This window comes from Chrysemys picta, chromosome 1 (genome assembly GCF_011386835.1).
Source record: "Chrysemys picta bellii isolate R12L10 chromosome 1, ASM1138683v2, whole genome shotgun sequence".
NCBI lineage: Eukaryota > Metazoa > Chordata > Testudines > Emydidae > Chrysemys > Chrysemys picta.
This window is the reverse complement of record NC_088791.1, coordinates 206,693,687-206,716,070: the sequence shown is the minus strand read 5'-3', so window position 1 is coordinate 206,716,070 and position 22,384 is coordinate 206,693,687. Positions and strand designations below refer to the sequence as shown.

The 22,384-nt window shown below is 42.4% G+C and overlaps 1 protein-coding gene across 1 annotated transcript in view; it reads right to left on the bottom strand.

The window, feature by feature from the left end:
• DMD (dystrophin) overlaps positions 1-12,084 on the bottom strand; it is a 2,010,563-nt gene extending 1,998,479 nt beyond the window's left edge. The window contains exon 1 of the mRNA XM_065590838.1: positions 11,702-12,084. Coding sequence (XP_065446910.1) covers positions 11,702-11,783 — 82 coding nt within the window. The 5' untranslated portion in view covers positions 11,784-12,084. The remainder of the gene's footprint in view (positions 1-11,701) is intronic.
• Between the last annotated feature and the right edge of the window lie 10,300 nt (positions 12,085-22,384).

Sequence of the window (22,384 nt, the reverse complement as noted above, 5' to 3'; positions counted from 1 at the left end):
TAGTGTAGGCTCAGCCTTATTGGCACATGGCTGACTGAAAGTGATGTGTCTCAAGGAGAGACTGGAATCATAGAATATCAGGGTTGGAAGGGACCTCAGAAGGTCATCTAGTCCAACCCCTTGCTCAAAGCAGGACCAATCCCTAACTAAATCATCCCACCCAGGGCTTTGTCAAGCCTGATCTTAAAAACCTCTAAAAAAGGAGATTCCTCCACCTCCCTAGGTAACCCATTCCAGTGCTTCAACACCCTCCTAGTGAAAAAGTTTTTCCCAATATCCAACTTAAACCTCCCCCACTGCAACTTTAGACCTTTACTCCTTGTTCTGTCATCTGGTACCACTAAGAACAGTCTAGATCCAGCCTCTTTGGAACCCCCTTTCAGGTAGTTGAAAGCAGCTATCAAATCCCCCCTCATTCTTCTCTTCCGCAGACTAAACAATCCCAATTCCCTCAGCCTCTCCTCATAAGTCATGTGCTCCAGCCCCCTAATCATTTTTGTTGCCCTCCGCTGGACTCTTTCCAATTTTTCCACCTCCTTCTTGTAGTGTGGGGCCCAAAACTGGACAAAGTACTCCAGATGAGGCCTCACCAATGTCGAATAGAGGGGAATGATCATGTCCTTGATCTGCTGGCAATGCCTCTACTTATACAGCCCAAAATGCCATTAGCCTTCTTGGCAACAAGGGCACACTATTGACACATATCCAGCTTCTTGTCCACTGTAACCCTTCAGTCTTTTTTGCAGAACTGCTGCCTAGCCAATCGGTCCCTAGTCCATAGCAGTGCTTGGGATTCTTCCGTCCTAAGTGGAAGGAAGATAGCAAAGTTCCTAGGCATACTGGAGAAAGAAGGCCTTTCCAAGAGTCGAGAGCAGGAAGGCACAACTGAGAATGGAGCTTCAGAGAGGGAGCAAATCCCATTGGGAATCCAGTGGGAGTTCAAGACACAGATTGTGGGTAGCATGTGGCCCTTTGTTTTCACTCAAGCAAGACTTCAGCTGAAGTCAACTGGAGTTATTCCTGAGTAAGAAATGCAAGGTTAGGCCAAAAAATTCAGCACTGGTTTGCACCCTTGCAATCCCATTACCATTAATGAGGAAACCCTCTTGAAGATGAAGCTGGTATGCACTTAAGAGGATTTGGTAGTCTAAAGCACATAATTTCAATCCTTAACTTTGTGTCTTTATTGTTCACGAAAACATTACACTTTAGACCTATGCAATAAGGAAAAGATCACAAAAAGCCTAATTGAATTAGCTTAATTATCTGAAAATCTGCATAAAAAGACTTAGTTGTGCCAGCTGCTGGTTTTGTTGGCAACAGACATGTCTGTTGTGATGTTAGAGAGACTTCAGAATTCTCTCCCCTTCAGCTGAGAGAACTGGTATGGGTCACAGATGTGATACTTTACGGTGTACGTGTAGGCCACAAACCTCACAGCAGAATTCACAGACTGACCTCTCTGGAAGATACATATGGACATGGTGATAATTCACAGTACAGTATCAACTGAGAACCAGCGAGAACAAAAAGCCCCTCCAATATTACCAACCCATTACATGATCAATCTTAACATCATCAGCTTATTTCCACTGATCTTAGAACATAACATAACATATGTTGGCATAAATAAGCATCGAGTACATGTTATACGCATCTTTTTGTAAGCAGTTTGATAAACTAAAATGTCAAAATAACAATGAACCATTGGAATTAAAGAAAATGAAAAGGGCAGACTATGTCATCTGACAAAAAGCTAATGTCACAAAGTCATAGAATCATGGATAAATAATAGTTCAGCATCAAATGATCATTTGTTAATGTAGTGCCTCGAGACAAGAGTCAGAGGTTGTTTACTGAAAAAAAAAACAAAAACAAACAAAAAAGCGGTCTTTTGAATAAACAGTGTTACAGAGTCCTTTGCTTTTGCAGTGAGTTTATCTGGTGCTAAAATCCATCCAGCATCTTTCTTCCCTCCAGTAGCTACATTTTCAGATGTCCTTTATATTTTTTTCTCTCGTCATTTTAGTTTGGGCAGAACGTGGCTATTCAAAAAAAATCATCATCAATTTTAAGTTTCTCTTTTTCCTAATGATACCCTTAGCCCTTCTGCAGAGAAAAGGAGATGAAAGTGATAAGAGTAAATTTGTGCTAAGTTTGGGACAAATGTCTTTTGGGAGTAGCAGGATCCATGGTAGGCGCACCATTCTCCAGGTTGACTCAGTTGAAGGCACACAAAGAGGCATACATAAGACACGTAAAAAGTTTCATTTTTAATCTTTGTATAGATCTTTAAAAGACAATGAATCTTCCAAATAAGCAATACAAGATTAGCTACCTCCTGTACTAGCTGCCTAATAAACATGGCTATATTTAAAAAAGTGATGATCCAACCATCCCTCCTGCACATAAGCAAATGTGCACTTCAGCAGCACTGCCAAACCTTTATGTAGATAATACTGTTTATAGTAGCTGACTGCATGCTGCAGCGTAATTCAATCGCACCATGCTCTTGATATCAATCATTTAGGTTAATAAGGACAGCGGAACACTAACCTTGGAATTCAGTACAAGATTTTCATCAGATAACAAAAACAGGGTGGGGCTCACCAGGCCCCAAGCAACTGGTTTAACACATAGCAATATCAAACAAGCAATGGATAGAACACTGGATCATAAAACACTAGCATCAATAAGAGTATTGACCATTTTGCACCAAAAGTTTCTCCGCATGAGCAATTCAATGTTGGGATTTTCTTTGTAAGGGCTACAGATCACGTTCTGCAGTCTGAAAAGGCACAGATGTATTTATTATAGTGTTGAAGTTGGGTAGTTTAATAGAGTCTGAGCCGAGCTTCCTCCTGAGTTTGGGCACATAGAGGTAACAACATTCCTAGGCAATACACAATGGGAGACTTGTTTGAAGTAGGGCACAATTTTTTTTCTTAGGCCTCCATCCTGCAAGTTGCTCTGAATGGGTGAAGCCTGGTGGAGAATATGAGCCAAAGCAGCCCCTTTAATGAGATGGATGTGTATTTGGGGGGGAACAGGACTTTTCATGCTGCAAGAGGTAGGCCCTTTCTCCAAGGTGAAAGGGAAAAGGAGAAAATTGCCTTTTGCCCTTGGCCAAAAAGAATTGTTGGAAGTTTTGTGCAACATTTTAAGCATCCCCAGAAATCTGTTGTGGTTTGTGGATTTTTGCACAGGAGCTCACCCATGAGAGGCAGCTTTCAGCATCAGAGCCTTTGGAAAGGGAGGATTCCATGAGGGTGCCATTACGCTGCCTCTTTGTAACTATAGCTGGGTGAAACTATTTCCCCTGCTAGTGAAATCAACCTACTTGAGGGTGGCTTCTAAATAAAGATATATTATAATTGTAATGCTTTGGATTTCTATTTATGATCTTGATGTTGAACATAACATACAAAATTTTTATATCGACTTATTTTGAAAATACTCTAGCACTATAAACTATAAACGTTACTGGAAATTAGGAAAATTGAGCCACTGGGTCACCCTTGTCTAACAGATAACATTGGCTAAATGCCATTTAGCATTCTTCATAGCTCAAAGTACAATAAAATAAAGGTGGTGGTGGGAATAAGCACCTATATAAAAAGGCTAGTTTGTATTACTACCATACATATGTAGCCTTGTTGATTCCCTTCCTGTATGTGATGTGACAGTATGGCCCAAGCTATTAATACTGCTAAAAAAAACAGAAAAAAAAACCACCCTCTCACCACAGGAGGTGCTGGCTTAACAACTGTTAGTATTTATTGCCAGTTTGCTTTCCTGACAGGTGACTGAGTCACAGTCCACTCAACAGGTAAGCCAGCTTCAATAAGCTATCTACCTTTAGTGTAAGAAATAAAAAAGGGAGAAAATTAGCAATACAATTTAACACAAATTCCTAGAGAGTAATTTCTTCAAAGTGAGTAGATTACCTTTAATGTCTAAAAAATTTGCTCATCAGTTACAAAATTTGGGAACTTAGTCACTATACCCTAACCCTATTGCAAGAATGAAATATATATGCTGCTAACTAAACATTATGTAAGACGCTGATTGTTTACAGATGCTATATTTTCTTTAGATCTAATTGAAGAAAGGCTGTGATAGCATTTCTTTTGATTTATGTTTGAAACACCAGAATCTTTTAAAGCACAAAAATATTGTTGTCAAGGCAATGTTCCCATGAACAGTCTAACATCATGCAACTCACTCTCATGTTATTAAAGGTAATATCTCAACCAAACTAATGTTTAGCTGATCTGCCCTTTCCTGAAAAGAAATGGACTAGATTTCTGTTACAGGACATTGAACAAGTTAAAGTTTCATTCTCAGGTCTTTCAACAGCACTTGGAAGGCAACATGAACTTTTTTTTTTTAAATAACTCCCTTTCTCAAATTATATATATTATGTGGGCAGGATACTAACAGGAGCCATGAGTTCGGCACTTCTGAAAAAGTCAGGGCATATGCTTTCAATGCACAATACATACACTGAACAAATCAAAAAGTTTGCTATACTAGCCTAAATGTAAAATTTCCCAGTTATGGTTCTCTGTCTTGCAGAGCAAAGGTTAAAAGATTGTACTATACAGGGATACAACCTCTCTTTGTACGTTTCCTCTTGAAGTCAATGTGGTCTGGATATCACTGATGAAGTTCTAATACACTGTACTTACTGTACACCTACTGTATGTTAATAAAATCTTTACACTCTGATTTTAAGCAGTACTGAAAATTCTAGCAACTCAACTGTGTCCAAAAAATACATGTAACATTCATAAATTTGTTCTGGCTTTTAGACCAGAGGGGCCATCTCTCCGGCATATATGTGAGAAAATAGATGGACAGGAACTCCCGGGTGTAAGTGCTGTGACCTTTCCTGGTCATTACTAACAGCTATATACTTCACGTGTCACAGGTCTCCTGTGGCTGGATGTTTGAAGGGGTGTAGACAGGGAACGTGGTCAGTGCAGTGAAGTGCTGTTTTGTTAAATATTTTCCTTCTATTCAACTTAGTTAGCTAATTATTGTGAATTCTGAATGCATTCATCAAAAAAAAAAAAAAGTATTAGTGAGGCCCATTGCTCTGGCCTCCATATTTCTGTCAGGTTCTGTAGCTTGGTGGTGTCACTAAACCACTTTGAACAAGATCTATACTTGTTCCCACACAAAGAGCATTTAGAAATAGAGATTTCATTTATATTACTTCTTTATCTGCAAAACCCTAATCCTGATTCATCAGAGCCAAAACCTCACCTTTAGCAGTTAGGTCTTTTATTTTTGAATATGATCCAACTTTCAGCAAGAGTAGCAATTCCAAATGAGCACACTGTAAAACCTCAAATAGATTAGATATCACCTTAACCTCACACACAGCAGCTCTGCATAGAATGCCATTTTAACATTCTTCGACAGCCATCTGGTTCACATACTCTAGCATGATGAACATTCTGTACTGGTCTTCTTGCATGCCTGCAGTCATGGCTTTTATTACAATGGAATTGTGCCCAGGCAGAAGGTGGTATGACAGTTTCAGGAGACCAGCCAATGGTACAGTATTAAGACTAGCATACAGAATGCAGAAAGATACACCTAATCTGCAAGACCTCCCATGCCAAATCAGGGACACATTTCATTACATGTAGTCACATTTGTTGACTTTGTTAGTATTTACACTGTTGGCATACACATTCATCTGGCACCTGTTTTCTTAATGTGCCTGACCACTCTGAATGCTTCAGGCAGATGGTGATTGGAGGGCTGCTCTTTGCTACTGCCCTGAATAACTGGTGGGTTTACAGTTTCTCCCTCAATAAGAATTTGGCACGCTCGGAGATTCATTGTTAATGCCCAAGGCGGCTAAATATATTTTAAGATGTAACTGGGAAACCAAGTATTATTTTAATTTGCTTCTGAATTTTCTTCCAGAATATTTACTTCTCTAACACTACTCAGTGTTAATTCCTGTCCAGTAATTGCTCTTTCCTTAAGAGCAGAACTCTCATTCCTCCATGAAAGCTAAAGTGAAGTGACACTGCATAGTGAATACCTAAGCAGATTTGGGTGGGACAGAACCCTCGCTCCCAGCCCAAAGGCAAACCATACCTCCCTTTCAAGTCAAGCCTCAATGGTGCAATAGTGGCTCACTCACTTTCACCAAGCCAATGGAATGGCATAGTTTATTGATAGACATTAAGAACAAATCAATCTTTAGAGACTCCCCGTTCTTTCTATAGCCAACATTCAAATATGGCGTAGCCTAGGATTTAGTTCTTTTTGCTGCTGCTGCTGCTGCTAATGACTGCAATTACTTACTCTGCTACAGAAATAATAGAATTATTTCAATAACTTTAATGAAAATTTGGACAACTGCAATGGAGTGCAACTTCTTTTACAACACAGAAGTTGTTTACCACTTTAATTATGTTTACCACTTTTTAAAATGATTTTTCTAAATGAACCATTCTAGCAATGCACCTAAACATGTGCTAGAAACCATGACGATACCTTATATGTCATATGTCTAGTAAAGAAATCCCAGTCTTATGAAAACCACATCTGGTTTCAGAGATATTAAAGCACAAGGGCTGGTTTTGTTAAGCAGAACAATTTCCACATACAGGAGACTGTTCTTCATGTATTCAACAAATGTGACATCAGGTACACTTAAATTCAAAACATAGCTATGCATAACAAGGCAATCCTAAACAAGTGGGTTTGCATGAAGTTCTTTCAGACATTACCAACCATATTCCAAATTTTCATTAAGTGCTAACAACTAGTCCTTATTAATGCTGTTTGAACAACAGACATCCTTATGGTGAAACTTGCAAATTAGAAGGACTAACTTCATAGCTGTCTGGCTCAACAAATCTACCAGTCAGTTGAACTTGAGGTCCAGATGTATCAGATTTATAGTTTTGATTGATTAATGGAAATCTAGCCTACCTATAAATTGACAAAGGATTATAAAAGTTCTATTAATTTGAAGGTTGAGAGGAAAAGAGTGCCTATAGCAATGCACAGATGGACTGTGCAGATAGGATAAGAAGTAAAGTTCCTGTGTAACTTCAATCAGGTAAGTCTGGGGGATGACTTTTGAAACCCATATAGTGCACAAGAGTTAAACCAGGGAGCTCTATAGAAAAATAGATCCATGCTAAGAAGAAGAGATGAGCCAAAACTCCACATAGATTCATGGAGTTTAAGGCCAGAAGAGAACATTAAATCATCTAGTGTGACCTCCTGTATATCACAGGGCATTACGTTTCGAATAGTTACCCATGTATTGAGCCCCAAAACTTATGTTTGGCTAAAACATATCTTCCAGAAAGGCATCCAGTCTTGATCTGATGACATCAAGAGATGGAGAATCCACCACTTCCCTCAGCAGTTTGTCCCATAGTTAATTACAAATGGTTTAAAAAAAAAAAAAAAAGTCTTTTCTCATTTGAATTTGGCTGGCTTCCGTTTCCAGACACTGTTCCTTGTTATGTCGGTCTCCACTAGATTAAAGAGCCCTTTAGTGCCGAGTAATTTCACCTGTTAAGGGACTTGCACAATATAACCAAGTGACCTCAATTTTTTTTTGATAAGCTAAGGAGACTGAGCTCTCACTGTAAGGCATTTTCTCCAGTCCTTGGATCATTTTTTAAGATTGCAAAAAACAACCTCTTCAATTTTTCAATATGCCTTTTAAAATGTGGACACCAGAATGGATGTAGTAGTCCAGTAACTATCTCCCCAATACCATATGCAGAGGTAAAATCACTCACTACTCCTACTTGCTACTCATCTGTTCATACATGCAAGAATCACATTAGCCCCTTTTGCCACAGAACTACACTCAAAGCTCATGTTGAGTTGCTTGTTCACAATGATTCCTAAATTATTTTCAGAGTCACAGCTTTCCAGGATACTGTTCCCCATTCTACAGGTATGCCTGCATTTCTTGTTCCTAGATATATAATTTTGCATGTGCTTGTATCAAAACACATTTTGTTCAAATGGGCCCAACTTATCCAAGCAGTCAAGAATATTCCTTAAGACTTTCTGTCCTCCTCAGTATTTACCATTCTGCCAATTTTTAGGTCATCCACATATTTTAAGCAGCAGTGATTTATATTTACTTCCAGATCATGGCTGAAAATGTTGAATAGCATCAGGCCTACTACCAATAGGAACACCCCCATTCAATGCTGATTCCCCACTGATCACTACTTTTTGAGATATGATAGTTAGCCAGTTCTTAATCCATCTATGATGCGCTTTATTGATATTGTACAATGCTACATTTTTAATCAGAATGTACTAAGTCAAATATTTGCCTTATCAAAGTCTATGTATATTATATTTACACAGTTATCTCAAAGAGTCAAACAGACCTAATTTCATAAGACCGATCTTCTACAATACCATGCTGATTAAAATATATATAATTAATGCCAATTCTTTATCACTTGAATCCCATACCAGCTTCTCCAATATTATGCCCAGGAATGATGTCAGGCTAACTCGCCTATATTTATCATCCTGCTTGCCTTTTTGAATACTGGCACAACATTAGCACTCTTCCAGTCTTCTGGAATTTTCCTGTTGTTGCAATATTTATTAAACAGTAATATTGGTGAGCTAGACGTCTCTGAGTCAACTCTATGAGGACTCTTGGGTGCAAGTTACATGGGCCCGCTGATTTAAAAATATTTACCTCTGGTAGATGCTGTGTGAACAACAGATTTTTCAGTTCACTAGCCAAATGAAAAAGAAAGTTGTTTTGGGCCAACCCAAAATGAGAGTTTTTCAGTAAACTAAGAAATAAATTTAAAAATTCCTTTTGGTCAAATGAAATGTCTTCTTTACATTTTAATTTTTTTTAAAATAAACCAAGTAAAATTTGGTATGAAAGCTGTTCCAAAACAAAAATTCGTGGTTATGTTTTTAACTTAAACAAGCTGGTGAATTTGACAGAAATTTAAGCAATGTTTCAGTCAGTCAATCTGAATCTGTGTTTTTTGGCAAAAGAGACCAAAAAACCCTTCAGTAGTTGTGGACAAAAAACCAGCACCAAGCTCTGAACATAATTTTAAGCTTCCAATGTTGGGGTTGGTTTTTTTGCTTGTTTGTTTACATATGTGATCAGATTTTCTTATGAGAGTGAGATGCTCAATTCCCTTTGAAAGTCAAAGGAGTTAGACTGCCAGCTCCCATTAGCTCCCCTTGAAAATTCCATCTGTGATGAAACCAAGAAAAAAATCTACAAAATGATAAAGTTCAAATTCCTCCTGATTACTATTTAAACCCTCAAACAATGGTAGAATTGTTAAGATACAATACAATTTATAATCTAAAAACCTGAATTCCATGACTTCTGTAAACATCCAAATTATTTTGATTACACTCAGACACAAGAGCAACGTGGAAAGATCTATTTTAAACCCTATCTATCCATTTTGAGGTTTTTTTGCTCAGATTATAGTACAACATACTTAACATTTCTGTTGTCACCTAAATTGGTCTGGAGACAGGCTTTCAAGGAAAATAGAGAGGGGAAGAGAGAACAAGGAAGTGTATATATGAATACATCTTGCCATTTTGTGTTACTCAAGTTATAATTAACTATACAGAGGAAACAATGTAGAAAGAAATAATAATAAAAAAATAACCTCCAGTACTTACTAAGCAATAAGTTATGTTGTTAAGTGATCAACTGAAGTTAGTAACAGTAATTTTCCTAAAGCAATCTCTGGAGAATCACAACCTCCCACACCCAGACAAAATATTTTATGTAAGTTTTCAAGCTTTTTGTTTCCAATTAATATCCACTCCCTTGCATAAAAACATGCTAATAGCTTATCCTTTTAAAGTTAAGGAGGTTTTTTGTCGTAATTACCTTCCATTCTACATCTACTAAAAATATAAGTTGTCTAAGTTTAGAATTGGGTTGATTCACTGTTGCAGCTGTAGGTTGCAGTACCACTAACTTCAGGGGCGTAGTGAACGCCCTCCGTACCCTCCAACTGGAGGGGGCCCTGCAAGGAAGGGGGCCCCTAAAAGTGGCAAAAAAATGCCACATTCCAGTTTCTGCATTGTAAGAGGCCCCGCCCGGACATATGTTCGGAGGGGGCCACATTCTTTGTTGCAACGGCCCTGACTAACTTGACTAGAAATCAGTGTGGAAGGAGTTTGCTGGATAATTTTTTCTTTCCAGCTTTTCCATTCTGCAATGATGCAACTTCTCAATAAAGAAACTTTGTTATCAAAGCCACAAGTAGTTCTGGAAAAAATTGGGTGTGGAAGGATCTCTGTAGCAAGGTCCACCTAAATGCACTGCTTCTTCTCAATGGCTTCTAATTTCTGGAATATTGCACAGTAAAGTCAAAGTACAAAGTAGACCCTTTCATCTGTAAGTTTAAGAAGAACACTGTACAGTGGATGCAGTTTTAAGAAACACACTTTAAGGAGCATAGATTCCAAGCAAATATTTTGTATTACTACAATTTCAAAGAAGAATTGAACTTACAATATTGCAAGAGTCTCTCTACACTGGGATAATGAAAACCATGCACCCATAGCCTAGGAATGTGGGGAAAGGAGTTTATTCTACATTCTGCCAACCCAGAACTTTGTCACCTAAATTATTTATCAATAGGCCAGAAGCTTCCCAAAAATCACCTGGAAGCAGATTTTTTACTGAGGTAGCTGTACTACAAATTAGACTGGAAAAAAAAGTCTCACTCTCTTAGGGATCATTATCTTCTCGCCTTTTTACTTTGCCAGACTAGTTTATACTTTTTCAAAGATAAAATAATTAAGTACTCCTGTATTTCTCTGCCTATTTACATTGTAAATGTGTAAATTCTGAATGGTCTATAAATACCTTCATTACCCAAGATTTGATTCCTTTCCAAGACTAAACAGAGGAAGTCCAGGCACCTGAAACTTTAACATATGGGGAAGCATTACAGCTGCTTCCATTTACAGCTTTAATAGCCTGCCCTATTACACAAATGGAACCACAACTTTGTGTGATTGCCTGAGTCCAAGATCTTTTATATTCTATAAGAAGGATAAGTACTTACTAAGAGCTTCACTCAAAGCACTTATTCCAAATGCACAGTTTTTCTAAGTTTGTGGATAAGTCCCTCTACACTTCATTAACCAACCTAAAGGTTTTTTTTAATTATTCCTATAACTTTAAATTTTAAATGCCACTCTCCACTAACTGCATTAATATTGCAGTAAGTGAATACAGCCTTGTCTTTGCATGCCTTTTCTACCTTGTCAGCATAGCATCTTTCTGAAAGTACAAACTGCTCAACATATATTAACATTCAGTTCTTGACAGGGTAATAAGTGTGTCTGGTCAAATTAAAGAAGTGCCCATTTCATTTAAATACAATACAACTATTTTCATAAGTGGGGTAACAGTGATCACTTTGCCTTGTGTGTGAACTTAGCATTTCCACGGGGTACTCTATGTAGCCGTGTACACATATGTTCAGCGTTTTGTTTTGTTTTGTTTTATCCAGACCTCCTTCCTGCAACGAAGAAACTTTTCCAAACACATCACCAACTTCAGTGAAATTCTTGACCTCCGTGGAAGAAAACAAGACAATGGCCCACGCTCAAGCGCTTTGTATTTAACACACTCACACGCCCCATCAGTAAATAAACAAGCGGTTCCTACCAGATCTGCTCCTGATGATATCACTGAATTCGTCCGCTGCAGACTCTTCGCTGGGGTTCTCAGGACGTCCTGCTTCAGCCATAGCAAACAAACCCTCAGCCACACACTGAGAGTCTCTCTCAGATCTGGCTCCGCACCCGGAGCCGCCTTTTAATCCAGAAGAAACACAAAGTTTAAAAGGAGGGTTTGTGTGTGTGTGTGGTTCTGGAAGCTGGGCAGGGAGTCAGCCTGGCTCCCCCAGCCACAGCGAGGAGCAAAGGAAAGGGGAACAAACACACACTAAACCAAGGCAAAGATCACACTGGAGGAGAGCTGTCAAACTCTGCTCCCCGGACAGCAGAGAACAGGTGCTGAGCCATGCGCATCTGCCTTAAAATAGAGCCAGCGGCTCCAGCAAGGTGAAAGAGGAGGAGGTATGATACTCGATAAATCAGCAGCCAACTTGGGAGACTCCAGAGACTCCCTTTCCGCCCCGCGCGCGATCAATGCAAACAGCAGCAATTAGAGAGCAAATTGCTAAAAGAAGCAAACAGACGCATGAATGATTTAGCAGCCCCCACTTAAAAGCGTTCACTTTAATGCAAAGAGGGATTAAAAAAGCACGCCCCCTCTCCCCCCCCCCCCCAGTAACCCAGTTTAGCTCCATCAGAACAAACTCCTCATGCAAACAGCCTGGCTCTATACCTGAGGCTATGATCAGTGATACTGCCTTAATCTATACAAGGTAGATACATCTAGCGGGCATCTCTCTTCTCGAGATCACCCTTCACAGGCGAACTTGGCTAGGGGTCCCAGAATGTACCAGGGTTTTTATTCTTTTGTTTGGGAGCAAAAATGCAGCAGTGGGAGAGAGCGCAGCCTCCTTACAACCCTTAGCCCCCTAGCTAGGACACACCCCTGGAATGTGTGAAACCCAGATTCAAGTCTCCCCCTCCAGTGCTGGATTAACTTTTTGTGGGCCCAGCACCAAACATATTTGTGGGCCCCCATTGGGGAAATAGGGCATGTGATAGGGGGCCATCTGCAGAGCGAGGGGCCAGCTGGGGACAATGAGGTGCAGCGTAGCAGGAGTGGCCCCACTCAGCCCAGCACAAGGGCACTGTTTACAATGCACAACTGCTAGACGCACACTGGCCCACCCAGCCCTGCGCTGCCAGCATGCTCCTTCCACACTGCCCCCTACCCAGTGCCCTGCCCTTATGCCCAGCACCCCCTCACCCAGGGACTTCCCCCCACAGATCCCTATGCCCAGCACCCCCCCTCACCCAGAGACCTTCCCCACAGATTCCTATGCCAATGCCCCCGGACCTGCTATGCCCAGCACCCCCTGCCCAGAGACCTCTCCCGCTGACCTCCCACCACAACTGCACAGCACTTTGCACACCATACCCCCTGCCCAGCTCCCCCACCCACAGATCCCCTGCTGTCCAGCACCCCCTTCACAGTCCCACCATCACAGCTGTACAGCGCCCCATATTCCTGACGGAATTCTGCATCAAAATCTGTGCACAATATTTTAAAATTCTGCAATATATATTTTTTTACAATAAATAAATGTGGAAGCTCCACCATGGCAGTGAGGAGCACAGGCCACTGGCTGCATGGAGGTGGGAGTATACCTTGCAGCCTCCCCCCTCTTCCCTGGGACACGGACTTGGCAGTGAGGCTGAACCTGACCCTGACACAGCACAAGGGCCATAAAAACACCCTGGGCCCCTGCCCCTTTTACACCAGGCACACCAGATGTGGGCAGGGAGACTCAGCCTGGTGGCAGGATCCAAGTGCAGAGGGATTTAGTGTGGGGGGATCCAGATGGGGGTAAGAGGGGTCTGTGGGGGTGCAAGAGGGATCTGTGGGGGGCAGTCTGGGTGCAGGCAGCTCAGTGGGGGATCTGGATGCACAGGGAGGTTCCAGGTACAGGGGCAATGGGAGTCTGTAGTGGGGACCAAGTGAAAGTGATTGGAGTTCAGCAGGGCAGGGGTCTGGGTGCAGGGCAGGTGGGGTTCATTTGGGTGGGGGTCCAGGTGTAGGTGGTTGGGGCTCAGTGGGGAGGGTGTCTGGGGGGGGCAGCTCATCGGGGTGGTACAGATGCAGGGGAGGTGGGGCTTGATGGGCCTGCTTGACAGGGGAGCCCCAGCTGCTGCAAGGGGATCCGCATGCTGGGCCCCCACTTCCTCTATCCCCTTCTCTACCCCATCCCATGCCTCTTCCCCACCACTCCATCTACTCCCCAGGCTTGGGCGAAGGGGGGAAACTGCCCCCCAGCGCGAGCTAGTAGAGCGGGCTGGGGCCAGGTCGCTACACTTCCTGCCACCTGGTGATTGCATGGCGGGCCCGAACCCGCACTCACAGGGCAGTGGGAAGGGGAGCGACCTGGCCCCAGCCCACTCCGCTCTGCTCCCCTGGCTCCCAGCCTTGGGACTGGGGGCAGGGGGGAACCACCCCCCAGTACTCACCAGCGGATTGGGCTGGGTCCGGGTTTGCTCCACTTCCCGCTACCCAGTGAGTGCAGGGTGTGCCCGACCCCTGCTGCAGTCCCCTGGGACGTTGCTCAGGGGAAGGGGTGGAGTGGGGGCAGGGCTGGGGCAAAGCAGAGGTGGGAAGAGGCAGGCGGGGGGCGAAGCAGGAGTGGGGGCAGCTTTCCTGGCCAGCTCCGCTGGCTGGGGCCCCTTCTGACTCTGGGCCTGGTGCCATGGTGCCACTGGTGCCATGGTAAACCCAGTACTGTCCCCCTCTCCCTGATGCGCAGAAGGGATTTGAAGTTAGGTTGCTCACCTCTCAGGTGACTGACCTAACCACTGGATGTCTGGATATTCTTTTGTGGGTGGGTCTCAATCTCTCCTGTGGGAGCTGTTCCACTATGTATCAATAATTAAATATGCATTATTCCAGAGAGCGGGAGAGAGAGAGAGAAAGAGAAAGATGCTATAGGCCAGTGACTTGGGCACTCACACCTATTCCCAGACCACTTAACATGTACTTGCTAAGGGCACAATCCTGAGGGGTTTTAATACCTCTCAGGATGAGACCTTATACGACCAGGATTTTTTCCCCCACACCCGAGCTGGGCAAAGCAAATATTTCATACCACAAAACCATCTGGAACAGGTTCTCCATTGAAAGCCAGGTGAAAATGTCTTGTGTTTCCACAACACTATGTACAATGCAGGCACTGTCTCCCCCTTTTCTTATAAACTCAGAGCTACTGTCCATTTATGCATTTATTTGTTTCACTGTAAATGTATGTACAGTTTTGTCATGAGTCTGGAACTCTCGGCAAGTTGGAAATATGTATCTGTAGATGGAAAAACATATACACTCTTCACTTAGAGTAATTAAATGGACTTCAAAGTCTGATTCCACTCTAAACACTGACTAAAATTGTCTCTAGGAGTTTCTTGTTTTGTCTCAATAAATGCCTGTCACGTTTTGTTCCACTTCAAATTAGAAAGATTTTTTGTTTAACTCCCAACTCTGCAAATATAACCCAGTAAATAAAAGTCAAGCTATGTTTTCTCCTTTTAATCCATTATCACAAAGCATAAAGAAAGATCCTACATACAAAAGTATACTCAGTTAGACCTGTGCATGTAGGACAAAGTAGGAACAAAAGGGTTGCACACATTACCAATAGCACAGTCTGGTAGATAATCTGATTACAGAGCCCAACCAAGAGAGGAGAAAGGGAACTGAAGGCACTTCAGCAAGATTTCCAAATCAAAGTATTTTAATTTTTGACCAAAATATTTTAAGTTTTCATCAAGAAGTCAAAAATTTCAGCAGCAAATTTTAACATTTTTTCTCAAATTTTCTACAGGAGAAAAAAAAATCTGACTAGCTGTAGTAGATCTGCACAGCCCTCAGGCTAAAACAACCTTCTCCCCTTTCTATCCTGGATTCACAAGTCCTTCCCCTCAGTTACAAGGCTTCACTCCTTCATGCATGGGTACCAGGCTGTCCTTACCCAGTCATAGAGTCATAGACTTTAAGGTCAGAAGGGACCAATATGATCGTCTAGTCTGACCTCCTGCACAACACAGGCCGCAGAATCTCACCCATCCACTCCTGCAACAAACCCCTTACCTATGTCTGAGCCACTGAAGTCCTCAAATCATAGTTTAAAGACTTCAAGGTGCAGAGAATCCTCCAGCAAGTGACCCAGGCTCCATGCTGCAGAGAAAGGCGAAAAACCCCCAGGGCCTCTGCCAATCTGCCCTGGAGGAAAATTCCTTCCCGACCCCAAATATGGTGATCAGCTAAACCCTGAGCATGTGGGCAAGACTCACCAACCAGACACTCAGGAAAGAATTCTCTGTAGTAACTCAGGTCCCACCTCATCTAACATCCCATCACAGGCCATTGGGCATAATTTCCTCTAATAGTCAAAGATCAATTAATTGCCAAAATTGGACTATCCCATCATACCTCCATAAATTTATCAAGCTTAGTCTTGAAGCCAGATATGTCTTTTGCCCCCACTGCTCCCCTTGGAAGGCTGTTCCAGAACTTCACTCCTCTGATGGTTAGAAACCTTCGTTTAGGTCTCTTCATACTGACAGCCACAACCCACCTTTTATCATCAGCTTTCATCTTCCTAGAATGCCTTCCTATTGCCTCCAGTTATATAATCTGTGAAAAATGCTAGTACAGGGGACCCTGTACAACTTTTAAGGGCCCAGCTCTACCACACCTACACGCTGCTTTTAGACACCACTGATCCACACACACACACACACACATCTCGGTACTGCTTAGCCCTGTAGGCACCTACTGCCTAAATTTTTGCTGTAAAAATTCCCTAGGTCCTTAAAAATGTTCTACTCTCGGCACATACACTGCTTCCTCACTCCAGACGTCTGTACATCTATATCATGCCTATGCCCCAGAGGAATCCTCAAATCAGGTGAAGATATGCAAGGCAACACCTATCTCAACTGTGAATCCTGATAGGTATGCTCTGAGTTTGTCTAACCTAACACCATACAAAATAGCTGAGGGGGGAGGGGAAAGAGAAAGAGGACAACTACCTTTAACCCACTGGTTTTGGCACCCACCTAGAATGTAGGAACTCCACCAGAGAGGTCCTTTGGGGCCATCTGCCTGTCCCAAGTCAGGATAAAGGAGGAGGGTTGGGTGTGGGGCTAGCAACTCCACCCCGTAAAAAGTTAATTTGCTACAGAAACGCCAACAATAGAGATAACAGAGACTTTTAGCCTGGAAAAAGAAGGGCCTTCAACTCGAAGACGCATGACGCTGGGTGGTGAAAGTCGTGAGGAAGCCACTAAGCCGATTACCCTTCTTGCAACTAGGAGGATTACCATCAGTACATGGAACGTGAGGACCATGTACGAGTCAAGAAAGATGGCGCAGGTCGCAGCAGAGATGAGGAGTAACAATCTAACTCTACTAGGCATTAGCGAGACAAGATGGACGCAAGCTGGACAGAGACGATTGTTGACAGGAGAGCTGTTGCTGTATTCTGGACATGAAGAGAGCGACGCACCCCACACACAGGGAGTAGGCTTCATGTTGTCCAAGCAGGCACAGAAAGCACTGATTGGTTGGGAGGCACATGGTTCCAGGATCATCACAGCATCCTTCAGAACTAAAATGAAGAGGATTAAGATGAATGTTGTACAGTGCTATGCTCCAACCAATGACAGTGAAGAGGGGGACAAAGACTATTTTTACAACAGACTTCAGAAAATATTAGAGACTCTCCCAGACAAAGACATTACCATCCTTATGGGAGACTTCAATGCCAAAATTGGACCTGACAACACAGGATATGAACAAGCCATGGGGATCCACGCTCTGGGAGAGATGAGTGAGAATGGAGAGAGATTTGTGTGCATTTAACAACCTGGTCATAGGAGGTAGCATCTTTCCTCACAAGCAGATCCACAAGAGTACCTGGGTATCGCCAGCAGGCACGATAGAAAACCAGATCGATCATGTCTGTATTAGTAAGAAGTTCAGAAGATCTTTGCAGGACGTTAGCGTTAGAAGAGGAGCAGACGTAGCGTCCAACCATCACTTAGTGGTGGCCAGATTGAAGCTGAAGCTGAACTGGATAGACGCATCAGATAGAAGAGCGAAGTACAACGTCAGCCTTTTGAAGGATCATAAAATCAAGGAAGATTTTGGACTGACGCTGAAGAATAAGTTTACGGTACTACAGGATCGGTCTGAGGAAGAGGAAGACAGTGTATCCAACAGATGGCAGAAAGTGAGAGAGACACTTAGTTCAGCATGCCAGGAAGTGCTTGGAATCAAGAAATACCAGCAGAAAGAGTGGATCACAGCAGAGACCTTGACTAAGATAGAAGATAGAAAGAAGAAGAAGGCAGTAGTTAATAACAGCAGGACTAGAGCAGCAAAGGCTAAAGCGCAAGAAGAGTATGCTGAAGCCCATAAAGTAGTGAAGAGGAATATTAGGATAAGAGAGATTATGTGGATGGACTGGCAGCAGAAGCGGAACAGGCAGCACACAATGGTAATATGAAACAGCTGTATGACATCACCAAGCGACTGTCTGGAAAGTTCAGCAAGCCAGAACGTCCGTCAAAGACAAGCAGGGAAAGTCTATAACAGAAATAGAACAACAGATGAATAGATGGGCGGAGCGCTTTGAGGAACTCCTAAATAGACCAGCACCACTAAATCCACCAGACATTGACCCAACCAACCAAGACCTTCCAATCAATTGTGATAGACCTACCAGAGATGAGATCAGAAAAGTCATCACTATGATGAAGAACAGGAAGGCAGCTGGACCTGACGATATTCCAGCAGAGGCCCTGAAAGTAGATCTGGATGCTTCAGTGGAAATGCTGTACCCCCTTTTTGAGAAGATATGGGAAGAAGAAGTGATTCCGGCAGACTGAAAAGAGGGATACCTTATTAAAATCCCCAAGAAAGGAGACCTCAGCAATTGTGCCAACTACAAAGGAATCACACTTCTGTCGGTGCCAGGGAAGGTCTTCAACTGAGTTCTCTTAGAGAGAATGAAGGATGCTGTCGATCCACAGCTATGAGATGAGCAGGCAGGTTTCCGGCAAAATAGATCATGCACGGACCAGATAGCAATGCTCCGCATCATAGTCGAGCACTCTATGGAATGGAACTCCTCGTTGTACATCAACTTTGTTGACTATGAGAAAGCATTCGATAGCATGGATCGAGAGACTCTCTGGAAGCTCCTTTGGCACTATGGCATCCCAGCAAAGGTGGTTAACTTGATTAAGAACTTATATGACGGCATACACTGAAGAGTGATCCATGGAGGGCAGCTTAGAAACAGCTTCCAGGTGAGAACCGGAGTCAGACAAGGATGTTTGTTGTCACCATTTCTCTTTCTCCTTGTCATTGATTGGATTATGAAGACATCCACTTATGAGTGCAGGAACGGAATCCAGTGGACGTTGTGGACCCAGCTTGATGACCTGGACTTTGCCGATGACCTTGCACTCCTTTCGCATAGCAAACAGCAGATGCAAGAGAAGACTAACATAGTGGCAGCCACATCATCACAGGTTGGCCTCAACATCCACAAGGACAAGACCAAGATCCTCAAGATTAACTCCATCAGTAATGACCGAGTCACACTGAATGGAAGCCCTCTGGAAGAAGTGCAGTCCTTCACCTACCTAGGCAGCATCATCGACCAACAGGGTGGCACAGACTCAGACATCAAAGCAAGGATCGGTAAGGCAAGAGCAGCTTTCTTACAGCTCAAGAACATCTGGAGCTCCAGAGAGCTGTCTTTGGCAACAAAGATTAGACTGTTCAATTCCAACGTGAAATCAGTCTTATTGTATGGAGCTGAAACCTGGAGGACAACTAAAACAACCACCAGGAAGATCCAGACCTTCATAAATAGTTGCCTTAGAAGGATTTTCCAGATGCGCTGGCCAGACACCATCAGCAACATCTACCTCTTGGAGAGGACCCGTCAACTTCCAGCAGAGGAAGAAATTAGAAGGAGAAGGTGGGGCTGGATAGGACACACACTACGCAAGCAGCCAACCAACATCACTAGACAGGCATTGTGGTGGAACCCCCAAGGCAAGCGGAAAAGAGACCGTCCAAGAAACACCTGGCGATGCGACCTTCAGGCTGATAGCATAAAAATGGGCTATACCTGGAATCAGCTAGAGCAAATGGCCCAGGATACAGGACTCTGGAGATCTGTGTTTGGCGGCCCATACCTCGATTGGGGTGATGGGCATGAGTGAGTGAGTGAGTAGAATGTAGGAGGTACCAGTTCAATCCCCACCTACTTTAGAAGGGGAAGGGATTGAACCAGGGTCTCCCATTACACAGATGGCTATCCTAACAACTGGACTATAGAATCATTCTCATTTTCTCTATGGCCCAATTAATATTTAATAAAAAGCAGAACAGCTTCAACAAGAGAGACCTACATCAGGCCATCCTTAAGTCAAGTGAATAGGGTGCTCACCTGAGAGGTAGGAAATTTCTGTTTAAATATCTTTGCCTTAGAAAGTGAGGGGAAGAATCAAACTGGGGTCTCCCACATCCTGTCTGTTTAGCCAAACCATTGGGCTAATGGTTATAAGGGAGGCTAGTGCAGCCTCTTTCACCACCAGCTGTTTTTTGTGGTGTTAGGCAGGAGCATGAACTCTTCTTGCAAGAACAATTTAGGTGCCAGGAGAAGCATAACCCCACAAGAAGGGAGGGGCATAGGTAGTGGAGGGGTTATATGTTTCCATCTGAAATGTGTTCACTTAAAAGGCCTGAATCTCCTCTTACTTATGCCAATGTAAATGGGAAGTAAATTACTCCACTGAGCAGTAAAAAACTATGTAAGTGAGAAGAGAATCAGGCCAGAGAGATGATGAAGTGAGTAGATATAGGAAGGAAATTCCAGCCAACAAGTGCCGTTCTATATTCCAGAAGCACGAATGCATGGTGCTGTTCAGACACTCAGGAAAACCACATTAAAACAGTGAGCCAGATTTCACCTAGATAAAATCAGGTGGAGCTGAATTACATCAGGGTAGCTCCAGATTTTATTTTTTGATAGTAAACTCTTATAAGATGAAGTAGGTGGGAGTTCTTACACAGTGCAGTATTCTCATAAGTATTGTTGAACTTTATTTGTGGTCATCAGTTTAATTTTTTAAGTGGTGAGTAGACTAGGACTACAGTAGTGCCAACCACTAAAGCTATAAATAAATAAAATCATGAGTCAGACTCCCAAAAATCATGAGATCACCCCCCCATGTGATGAGATTTTTCCAAAGAAGATTGTGCTTTTTGGTCTGCCTTCTTATTTTTGTACTCCCCCTGCCTAACTCCAGTGTGCAACAATTACATTACTATATATTTGTGAGTTGGCAGCATTGTGATTTTAGCTTCTGGCACAGGAACACTTGCTGGAAGACCCAGCTGAGTTCAAATTACAAAGATTTATATAAAGTGGTGCCTGATGGCTCAGAGAGCCTGAAGCTCATCCCCGAACCCCAAAACTCCTACTAATTCATACTGTGCTCCCCACCCCCAAGTCCCACATCTGTTTCCCCCCAGCTAAAAAGTGTGCATGTGTATAAGAGATTGCAGGATGGGGGCTTTAGATTCTCAAAGAAAGAATTCAAAGAGAGAACTCCACAAGACCTTCTGCTATCCATTACATTACTCGCTTTGCTAGTCTTTTTCTTCTCCAATGGGGAATGCTGGTTTGTGAAGCAGCAAATACTGCTCTCCAGGGAAGTCAATCACAAACCTTCCATAAATCTTTAAGCCTCCAAACTCCGAATCAAGGAGAGACCCCAAACTAATCTAAGAAACTAATAAATGGTGTTATATCCCTGTTGTAGAGGCATCAGTTCCACTGATGCTAATAACAGCTATATACTGAGATAATAGTGGAGTCCTGTTGCTTTATAGTGAGCTCCTTGCTTGGAAAAACACCCATTGGCTTCACTAGGAGATTATTTCTTAAAAATGAGTAATCAGGCCCCAAAAGTCTTCACTGTGTCACAGCTGGCAAAGCCAAATGATTAGGCTGAAACATCTGTACTATCTCCTGGATCAGTATAGTTCATGTTAACATAGAATATCTTTTTTGATACATCTGGAGTTCTCATTGATTTGTTCAATGGCAAACAAATGTGCCCAGTGGGAATGTGGCCGAGTGGGATAACACCAGCCTAGCAGCTTTCTTTCTGATGTTCCCCAGTGCTGCAGAATCGGCATTGAACATACACAGAATTTAAACAGTGTTTTTTAAAAATTGAACCAAGTGCTAAAGACCCTTTTAAGGACACAATAAGGCTAAGATTTTTAAAACTAAGGAAGGTACTGTGTGCTGAAGAGCTTTAAAAAACAGGGCAATTTTTTGGTGCCTAAATAAGGATTGAGTAATCCCACTGTTAGGCAATCATTCTTTAAAATTTTGCTCTTAGGTTTTTTGACACTCAGACTATATATATATATATATATATATATATATATATATATATATATATATATTTTTTTTTAACATAGCCCAAGATAGAGAAAACATGCTCTGCGTGGATGGTATTACATGGCAGAAGAGAATTTTCTCCATGACATTTTGGATTCCTAAAAGCCAGTTTCACCAATCTTCTAAGCAAATAAAGTCTTCTATAGACCATTCTGGATCCCATACATTCTACTTCTAAATCACACCACAGT